Source organism: Mobula hypostoma, chromosome 9, assembly GCF_963921235.1.
Source record: "Mobula hypostoma chromosome 9, sMobHyp1.1, whole genome shotgun sequence".
Classification (NCBI taxonomy): domain Eukaryota; kingdom Metazoa; phylum Chordata; class Chondrichthyes; order Myliobatiformes; family Myliobatidae; genus Mobula; species Mobula hypostoma.
Window position 1 is genome coordinate 141,927,856 of NC_086105.1, and position 11,236 is coordinate 141,939,091.

An 11,236-nucleotide genomic window follows, 5' to 3' on the forward strand; every position below is an offset into this window, starting at 1 on the left:
TAGTCCATTGCTTTGTTTTGCTTTTAGTTTAGTTGCACGGTGGGTTTTTTTGGGGGGTTTTTTTGGGGTTTTTTTTTCTTTTTCTCTATTGATATATATATATAAAAATCAGTATACTATTATTTTACCATATTATTTTGTTTAAATTGCACTGTTTGTATCAATTTTTTCTTCTGTATTAATATCTCCTGTAATTTCTAACAGTGTATTAGGGCCTTTATGGTTTACCCTTTGTATACTTATTCAATAAAAAGATTTAAAAAGAAAGTTAGTAAAGTCAACGAGCTCAGTATGCGTGCAGGAAGCAGCGCCAATGCAGTCATCGATGTAGCAAAGGAAAAGTGGGGGACAGATACCAGAATAGGTACGGAACATAGATTGTTCCACAAAGCCAACAAAAAGGCAGGCATAGCTAGGACCCATACGGGTGCCCATAGCTACACCTTTAGTTTGGAGGAAGTGGGAGGAGCCAAAGGAGAAATTATTAAGAGTAAGGACTAATTCCGCTAGATGGAGCAGAGTGGTGGTAGAGGGGAACTGATTAGGTCTGGAATCCAAAAAGAAGCGGAGAGCTTTGAGACCTTCCTGATGGGGGATGGAAGCGTATAGGGACTGGACATCCATGGTGAAAATAAAGCGGTGGGGGCCAGGGAACTTAAAATCATCAAAAAGTTTAAGAGCGTGAGAAGTGTCACGAACATAGGTAGGAAGGGATTGAACAAGGGGGGATAAAACCGTGTCGAGGTATGCAGAAACGAGTTCGGTGGGGCAGGAGCAAGCTGAGACAATAGGTCTGCCAGGACAGGCAGGTTTGTGGATCTTGGGGAGGAGGTAGAAACGGGAAGTGCGAGGTGTGGGAACTATAAGGTTGATAGCCTCCAGGCAAATTCCAGGCACTCACCGTTCTCTGTGGGAAACAATTTACCCTACACATTCCCTTTGAACTTATCCCCTTTCACCTTAGATTGGCCATTTCAACCCTGACGGAAAAGATACCAGATGTCTCCTCTAGCTACATGTCTCAATCCTATAAATACGTCTCCACCTCAGCCTCCACTGCTCCAGAGAAAACAACACCAGTTTCTTCAACCTCTCCTTAAAACATCAGAATGGTCTTTTGACCATGAATGTTCTTGGAAAATTTTTCTATAGAAGTGGCTTGGGCAGTGTCTTTACAAGGTGGGTGCCCCCAGCCATTAACAACACTCTTCAGAGATTATCTGCCTGATGTCAGTGGTCACATAACCAGGACTCGTGATATGCACCAGCTGCTCATACAACCATCTACCACCTGCTCCCGTTGTTTCACATGACCCTGATTCGGCCGGGGGGGGGGGGCAGTGTTGGTGGGAGGGTCTAATCAGGTGCTACACCTTACCTAAGGGTGACCTGCAGGCTAGCGGAGGAAAGGAGCACCCTACACATCCCTTGGAGACGCAACTCCACCCCACCACCCGTCCTTATAGCACATCCCCTCTAATCTAGGAAAGCCTCTTCTGCAGCCTCTTCAAAGCCTCAACATCCTTCCTATGATGGGACAACCAGATTTGCTATACTTTGACACCAATTATTTACGAATTATGTATTAGAACACCCGGATCCTACCGCATCACAGAATTGCAGGCTCTATAGCCATTGATCATAACAGGGCTTCGCATTTACGTTCTCTGCCCGAATGGACAACTGCAGGTTTTATCACATTATTCCCCAGATCCCTGCTGACTCATTGAACCCAAGTTTCATAGGACTATCATCAAACAGAATACAACACCAAGCCATACAAGGAGACAACAAGCCAGGTGTCTAAAAACTTTGCCACTGAAGGGGTGAATGTCAAAGAGAGAGGACAGTCAAGAGTTCTAGAAATTGGGAACCGGGAATTGGAAGGCAGTCAGCACAGGTGCAGTGTTTAGAATTGAGGACGACAAAACTGGAGAGTAGGGGTGTGAACAGTGGAAAGAGAGACAGGACATTCAGGAATTAAACATAGGAGTAAGAATTTTAAGATTCTGCCAGCACTCTCCCAGAACCCAATGTAGATCAGCAAGTGAAAAGTAGGTAGTGCGAATTGGCAGCCCGATAACCAAGATGAAAGTTCCAAGGTAGGGTGTATATCGAAACCAGGAAAAATGAGTGATCAATTGGGAGAAACTAAAGACTGGGCTGATATTTTCAAGTAATTACTGTCTTAGACATCAAAGAAATTGGATACACTGTAAGATAAAGAAGGAGAATATGGCCTTCTGGTGCATTCAAGCAACACACATCAAAGTTGCTGGTGAACGCAGCAGGCCAGTCAGCATCTCTAGGAAGAGGTACAGTCGACGTTTCAGGCCGAGTCCCTTTGTCAGGACTAACTGAAGGAAGAGTTAGTAAGAGATTCTGGTGCATTGTCTGTTCTGCCATTCCATCATGGCTGATTTATTATCCCTCTCAACCACATTCCCCTGCCTTCTCCCCGTCTACTTAAGAACCTATCAACCTCCGCTTTAAATACAACCAATGACTTGGCTCCATTTACGTCAGCAGCAATGAATTCCTCAGCTTCACCACTCTCTTCCTTCTCATCTCTATTCTGAAAGGACAACCTTCCATCCTGAGGCTGCGCCCATTGGTCCCACACTTCCCCACTAGAGGAAACACCTGCTCCATAACCACTCTATCCAAATATTTCAATAAGCAATAAGTTTTAATGAGATCACCCCACCCCCATTTCTTCTGAACTCCAGCAAGTTCATTGCATCAAATGAGGTGCAGTCCCATGGGAAGAATCCAAACGTGAATTATCATGGCAACCTGTGAAGAAAGCTTAAAATATCTTGGTGTGTTGATTCAACAGAAAGACCATTAATTCATTCCCTTTTCCTGCCCTATCCCAAATCCCCAGCCTCCAGCCCCCTTTCCAAACCTTTCCAAGGACACACACAAATGCTGGAGGGACTCCGTAAACCAGGCAGTATCTATGGAAGAGAGTAAGCAGTTGACAAGACCCTTCATCGGGACTAGAAACGAAGGGGAGAAGTCAGGGTAAGTAGGTGGAGGAAGGGGAGAGTAGTACAAGGTGGCAGGTGATAGATGAAACCAGGAGAGAGGGAGGGGTGAAGTAAAGAACTGGATGAAATAGATAAAGGGTAGGAGAAGGGAGAACGTGATAGGAGAGGACAGACCATGGAAGAAAGGAAAGGGGAGGAGCACCAGAAATAAGTGATGGGCAGATAAAGAGAGAAAGTATCAGAGGGAAACGAGAATGGAGATTGACCTTTCCAAGGACAGCCACCACTCTGGTTCCATCATGATCCTTATTGCTGGGCTGCCTCTACCCTTGAGGAGACTATCTGAAATACTCTGGAGATGATCATTTCCAGGGCAGCCATTCTCTCTGCATGCCAGAGAAGAACGTAGAAGATTAAAAAGTGAAATGGTGAAGGACCGACTTTCTAAGTAATGCAGACAACAAAGACGGTCAAATTCACCCCCCGCTGTGTATCAAGGGGAGTTAATGTGCAACAGAGGGTGGCTTAAATGAACCAACAGGTGAGATTCAGTACCAAGCAGTCTTTCTTCATCCTGAACAGAAGGTTGCACTTAATTTATGGACCCTAGCATCAGGTGCTGTCTGTGACTCAGTACAAAAATGACTGGTATTAAAAATTCATCAGCTCCCACACTGGGCTTTGGTGTTTCCATAACACCAATGCCCAAGAAGAATGGAAGAGTCCACAAAAAGTGCTGGATATAGCCCAGCCTATCACAAAACGGGCCCTCCTCACCATCCAATACATTTAAATGGAGCGCTGCCACAAGAAAGCGGCACCTATCAAGAACCCCCACCATCCAGGCTATGCTCTCTTCTCACTACTGCCATTGGGAAGGAGGTACACGAGCCTCAGGTCCCACACTGCTAGGTCCAGGAACGGTTATTATCCCTCAGCCATCAAGCTCCTGAACCAGTGTGGATAACTTCACTCAGCTCAACAGATTCCACAACCTATGCACTCACTTTCAAGGACTCCACAACTCATGTTCTCTGTATTATTTATTTAGTTATTAAGTATTACTACTTTTTTTCTTTGCACAGTTTGTTTTCTTTAACACATCAGTCAGTCTTCACATGTAGTTTTTCATTAATTCTGTTGTGTTTCTTTGTTCAACTGTGAACGACTGCAAGAAAATGAATCTCAGGGTAGCAGGTACTTCGGTAGTAAATTGATTTGAACGACTGGGGACTTGATCCTGGATGATACTCACTGAGAGAGAATGTTATAGAGGCACCCTCGGTTCATTTGGATGTCAAAGATGCTATGGTGGGGCTTTGAAACGAGCATTTCTCCCCAAAGTCCCATCTAAAACTCACATCTGCACTAACACCTGTTCAAGTAGTTAATTGGCCAATCATCTTTTCACAAATTAGTTGCTCCAACAAAACTGCCTGTATTTCAAAACCATCACACTGAACTACAACACAATTACTCACTGAAATGGCACGGGAACGCAAGCATTTTTATGCCATTTCCACACTCACTGACACTTACTGAAAAGTGATCTTCTGGTGATAGGGACTCGTACACCTGTCTTTAATTCCACTGGCAATAAATCCCTCCAACACGAGAAGCACGCCTGCATGCACTGTTGGCAGCATTGCCATGGAATTTTACCAACCTTAAAATTCAAAGCTGAACGCAAATTATCATTAAAAGTCCTTACATGTCACCATAAAGTACTTATATGTCACCACATACTGTGCAGGTGTTCACAGTAGAAACAGAGAAATTCAATATAATCAATGAAGAACTACATAGACTGAAAAAACAACCAAAATGTTAAAGACAAACTGTGCAAGTACAAAAATAGCAATAACAATAATAATTAATTAATAGTACTGAGAACTTGAGTTGTAGAGTCCTCAAAGGTGAGTCCATTGGTTGTGTTTAGTGATCAGTTCAGTGCTGTGGCCCGGTAGACAATGTCCACTATTCACCATGGACAGCACCCTTGGTCAATCCCTATACTAGTTCCAACAACAATCAGCACACCCAGTACACCACCCAGGTCATGCTGTCTTTTCACTGCTGCCATCAGGAAGCACGCACAGAACTCAGGACTCAAACCACCAGGGTCAGGAACGGTTTGACCCCTCAACCATCAGGCTCCCAAATCAGACACAATAACTTCACTTGCCCCATCACTGAAGTGTCCTCGCAGCCTATGGATTCACGTTCAAGGGCACTTCATCTCATGTTCTCGATATTTTTTATTTGTTTATTTATTATTAGTGTTTCTTTCCTTTTTGTATTTGCACAGTGTGCTGTCTTTTGCACGCTGGTTGAACACCCAGTTTGGTGTGGTCTGTCATTGATTCCATTATGGTTATTACTCTATTATGGATTTATTGAGTATGCCTGCAAGGAAATGTACCTCAGGGTTGTACACGGTGATAGATATATACATACACTTTGATAATAAATTTACTTCGAACTTTGAACCTCAGAGCTAGGCTCAGCTTCTCAGCATCCACCAGCAGTAGTCAACAGTCACGCTGAACTTCAACAACTCACTCCTGGTTTTTGCAGTGATGACAGAAACTATTTTAAAGTTGCACATACATTTTTAATTTAATGCTTCACATGGAAAAGTCAGTGCGAGACAAGAGTGCCTTCAACAAGGCAGATTCCATACCAATAAATACCAAGCAATAGGCATCAATATGAACTCAGTGTAAATACCAACACAGATATAGATGTGTGCAGTCAGTGGGCCTTGCAACACATAGGCAGGTGCTTTCCTATGCTTTGAGCATTGTCCGAGCAGCATATTTAAACACAAGGATAAAGAAATACAAGGAAATCTCACCCTGAAATCAATTCCCACTGTAGAAATAAAGCTCCCTGCTAAGAACGCTCCATCCTTAAAGCGCACCAGCAAACAGGTCTTCCCTACGCCAGAGTCTCCAACTAACATGACCTGCAATAAAACAAGTGATGGTTACTGCAACATGCATGTGAACGGGGAACAGTCCCTACCAATACTTGCGCACTTTTGTAATGAGACACATGCTGTGCCTATCCTGGAATTCTCAGCCTGAAATCCTTATATTAATAAAAAGTGAAACTCTTTTATATTAAAAAAAGAAAGACTACTTTGAACTTCCATGAATAAAACATGAGCAAGATATCATCCTTGTATGACATAGACCGTACTGCATTGAGTGGTGTGTATTGGTGGAATTGAAATTGGTTTTGTTATTGTAACATGTACTGAGATAGGGTGAAAAGCTTGTATTGGATACTGTTTGTAACAGATCGATTCATTACGCTTTGCATTGAAGGAGTCTAAGGAAAACAATGAGAGATAGCAGAAATGAAGTGTAATGACGACGGTGACAGTCCGTGCAGGTAGACAATATCATAACAAGTTAGATTGTGAGGTCAAGGGTCCATCTTATCGTAGTAAGGAACAATTCTAACAGCAGGATAAACGCCGTCCTCGAGCCTGGTGGCAGACACTTTCAGGCTTTTGCAGTAATGGGAGAGGCGAGAAGACAGAATGTCTGGGGTGGGTGGGGTCTTTAATTATGCTGGCTGCTGAAATCTACAGCACATTACAGCTCACAATGTTATGCCACCACATAACCTACTCTGGAAACTGCCTAGAATTTCCCTACCACGTAGCCCTCTATTTTTCTAAGTTCCATGTACCTATCTAAGAGTCTCATAAAAGACCCTGTTGTATCTGACTCTACCATCTTCACTGGCAGTGCATTCCAAATACCCACCGCTCTCTGTGTGAAAAACTTACCCATGACATCTCCTCTGTACCTACTTCCAAGCACCTTAAAACTATGCCCCCTCGTGTTAGTTATTTCAAACCTAGGAAAAAGCCTCTGACTTTCCACACGATCAATGCCTCTCGTCATCTTACACACCTCTATCAGGTCACCTCTCACCCTCCGTCGCTCCAAGGAGAAAAGGCCGAGTTCACTCACCTATTCTCATAAGGCATGCTCCCCAATCCAGTCAGCATCCTTGTAAATCTCCTCTGCTGGTCTTTAGCTATGTTAATTTACGTTTATAATGACAGCTGCAGAACGCTAATTTTCATGGTGTTTATATCCAGCGTTATGTACGGCCAAGATAATAAACTTGAACTTCCTCTATCTACTTAAACTTATCAATTTTCCTTCAAACCTTTATCCTTAAGTCAACGGGTCAAAGAGTCACCAGCTCTGATAATAGTTCATATCAAAATTTAACTCCTTTTCTCTCACTAGGCTTTTCTATACTTTTCTGCTTTAATTTCAGGAGTTCCAAAATCCAGTGCCATTTCCTTTTGGAGAGAACTAGCAGTTTTCTAACCAAGAGAACTGGGGTCAGGGGGAAGCAGAAAGCACTGAGGTAAGGCCATAATACATCAAAGCAGCATTCGTCTATTTGTCCCATCACGGGTGCTCTGCCATTCCATCATGGCTGATTTATTTTCCCTCTCAACCCTATTCTCCTGCCTTCTCCCCATAATCTATGACACCCTTATTAATCACGAAACTATCAACCTCTGCTTTAAATGCCTTGGCCTCCAGAGCCGTCTGTGGCAATGAATTCCACAGAAGCACCACCCTCTGGTGAAAGAAATTCCTCCCCATTTCTGTTCTAAAAGGACACCTTTCTATCCTGAGGCTGTGTCCTCTGAATAGGGGGCACAGGGAAATAAGATTTCTTACATTTTGTACCTAACCACTATAGTCTGACCACAGGCAATAAATACAAAATATCATTAAGCAGAAAGGGGACAACCTCCTTGTTACCTCAGCAGGTAACAGCACCATGCACCTTTGAGTGACTGAACTGGATCCTGGAACTAGGTTAGACCACATGGAGGATTGTGTTCCATTCTGGTCACCTCATTATAGGAAGGATCTAGAAACTTTAGAGAGGGCGCAGAGGAGATTTACCAGATGCCGCCTGGATTAGAAATCATCTATTATGTGGCTAGGCTGAGCAAGAAAGAGAGTTTCTCTTTAAAATGAAGGAGAATTAGATTAGATTAGATTAGATTATGAGGACACGCAGTCCTCTTTTATTGTCATTTAGTAATGCAATGTATTAAGAAATGATACAATGAATGAGAGGCAAATTAATAGATGTGCACAAGACAATAAAAGGCATAAATCAAGTGGACAGCCAGAGACTTTTTCCCAGGCCAGAAATGGCCAGTACTGTGGTTTTAGGGTTATTGGAGGAAAGTATTGGGGGGGGGGGGGAATGTCAAAGTTATACATATACACAGGACAACTGCCTTGTTGTTCCCCATCCTCCCATTGGCCCATGGAAAACCCTGGCAGGTAGATGCAAGCAGGAGTTTCCATCTGACAGGGTTGACAGTCTCAAAATAATGGGTCAGCCATTTCGGACAATTTTTACAATCAGAAGATAGTGAATCTTTGAAAATCGTCACCCAAGAGTCTCAGCCATTGAGTCGCTGGAATGGATTTTCGTTAGAAATGGAATCAAGGATAATGGGATAAGCACTAAGGTGGATCCTACTGAATGGGAGAGCAGGCAAACAGGCCAAACGGCCGACTCCTAATCTTACACTAGTGTCTCTCTTCTACAAATAAGCGAATGCCTTCCAATCTGTGAAGATCAGGGACTCTGGCAGCGTCTAACTACTTTAGACCTCAACACAGCGAGTTATAGCTTCGCCTCGCTGTGGAACACAGCATCAATCTCATCGACTCATTGGGAACTTCAGCAAGACGCGCGCAGGCAGCAGTTGGGAAAAACTACCATATGTCGGCACCTTTCAGAAACAGAAAATTCATAAATTGGTTCTGGCGGCAGCAGGATTTCAACAGAATTTCAAAAAATTCCTTTTTGGGAGGATAATGCAGGTGCCGCTTGACCCACTCAGTTCCTCCAGTTCATTCGGCACGGGGACTTCTTCAAACAATTAAATGAAAATCTTGCCCTCAGTATTGAGATTTGACCCACTTTCTCAGTCCTCCATTGACGACGTTGTGAGGCTTTCAATTACGAACCAACCCCGAGGTTGGCAAGGGGAGTTAACGGAGCTCCCTGATGATTGGAGTACTTCAATCTCCTCTTTTAATGGGCTGTCTGATACTGAATGAGACGAGTTTTCATTCCAGATTTGGCAGCACTTAGGCAACGATTGCTATCCAACCAGGAAACAATCGGTCAATTCTCAAGGGCCCTTCAACATGCACGCTATACGGTGGAGTGTTATCGCTGCTTATTACATAACCTTCTTGATTAGCCTCATAACCCAACTGTCAGGGGCTTTATAGTTTATACCCTGGGGTTTCTGGCAATTTAATAGTTGAAATTACGTAAGATCGGTGTGAAGGTGGGGGGCAAAGTGCACAACACAAGGTGGAAATGTGAAGGGAAAAAAGACAGTGGGTGGGGTTAATTGGAGAGAACTTCTCTCAGAGATGGTACAGGCAAAACGGGGTGAATGGTCCATTCTGCACTGCGGGCTGCCGAAGGAGTCCAGGCAAATGGATCGACGTGATCTTGCTTCATTTAGCATCTCCCAAGATAGTGAGGCGGTAAACAGCCGAGTCAGTGTCTGAGTGTTCTGGCTAGAGTTAAACACTGAGTGATGCGGGGTGTCAAGCAACGCTGGGGGCACAAAGAGTTAAACTGAATGGCCTGTCTCTGTTGTACATCCCCTGTCAAAAACAGCAACTTAAGACAAGATATATTGACAGCGCAGAGGCTGTTCATTTGACTGGTTAAAATAACCTCAGTTTCTGTCAGCTTTTAATTCTATATCCAGGTGAGTGTTGACCATGAAATGGTGTCATGCAAACACATGCACGCGTGCAATAAATCCTTCGATAAACACAGAGAAACGACCACAAATCAAGAACTAACCTTAAATGCAATGTCATAAAACTCGCTGCTGTTACTCAGGGATGGTCTGTTTGGAATGGCCACCCCGTTAATCGGACCCTGGGCCCCGGAGTTGGTTTTCGCCGACTTCTTCTGTTCTTTGCTTCGTCCTGCTGGTAAGGTGGCGGTGGGAGACGAGGTACCTTTGCTCTTAAGTGTCTTTTTCCTCGACATCTCGGATGTGATCTGCAGCCTTTCAACTGGGAGGAGTTTATAAATTTAAAAAAAAAACACTGTTTGCGAGTTTGCAGTCTATATCCTCCAGCAAGCTGTGCAACGTAGGAGCTCTGTAGTGACTGCAGTGTTTGCTATTCACCTGGCTGGAGGGATCATGTCTGTTGTCAAAATTGGGATGTGTCTGCTAAACATCTCGGCAGCTACTTGTCCACCAGCCGGGATTCCAGCTCTCTGCACGCGCTGCCCGCTCGCTCTGGGCACAGCCACGCCTACCCTACACTGACAGACAAGACGGCCAGCAAATCAGCAAAGCGTATGTCTGCTCCTGGTCCAGGACATCGTCCAATGGGTGCAGAGATATGGGCGGGGCTCCGTGAAATTAACTGTAAACATCATACACCTTTGCTGTTTAACCCTTTGAGGGCTGATCAAAGTCCGTTAAAGAAACACGCCCACATATGGAGAGACTTCACGATGTCCCAAGCCCCTTTACAGTCAATGTAGTACTTCCTTGAAGTTGTAATGAAGATACTACCAATTTGCTCTCAGATAGATCTTACGAGGAATAATACAGTATAATAATTAGATAATCGCTTGAAAATTCGATGCCCATTAGACTCTCTCCCACCTGGCTCTGGAACAGCAGGTCGGAGAGTCTGGATAGATTGGCTCATTTTTCCCTGGAGTGAAGGAGGCTGGGGTGAGGTGCAGTCGTTTTCCCGGGTAGAGAAGTCTAATACTAGTGGCCACTTTATTAGGTACAGGAGGTACCTAATAAAGTGGAAACTGGGTGTACGTTCATGGCCTTCTGCTGCTGTAGCCCATCTACTTCCAATTTTAACGTGTTGTGCATTCAGAGATTCTCTTCTGCACACCACTGTTGTAACTCATGTTTATTTGCGTTACTGTCACCTTCCTGTCAGCTTGACCTGGTCTGGCCATTCTCCTCCGACCTCTTTCATTAGCATTTTCACCCACAGCACTCTCAGTCACTGGATGTTTCTTTTGTTTCTCGCACGTTTCTTTGTAAACTCTAGAGACTATTGAGTGTGACAATCCCAGCAGGTCAGCAGCTTCTGAGATACCTAAACCACCCCTTCTGGCTTCAACAATTATTTTTCACGGTCAAAGTCACTTAGATCACATTT

The 11,236-nt window shown here is 44.0% G+C and overlaps 1 protein-coding gene across 1 annotated transcript in view; it reads right to left on the reverse strand.

The window, feature by feature from the left end:
- Positions 1-10,340, reverse strand: part of LOC134351405 (ras-related protein Rab-26-like) — a 441,889-nt gene extending 431,549 nt beyond the window's left edge. Inside the window, exons 1-2 of the mRNA XM_063057505.1 lie at positions 9,894-10,340; positions 5,851-5,961 (exon numbers count right to left, since the gene is read on the reverse strand). Coding sequence (XP_062913575.1) covers positions 5,851-5,961; positions 9,894-10,085 — 303 coding nt within the window. The 5' untranslated portion in view covers positions 10,086-10,340. The remainder of the gene's footprint in view (positions 1-5,850; positions 5,962-9,893) is intronic.
- Between the last annotated feature and the right edge of the window lie 896 nt (positions 10,341-11,236).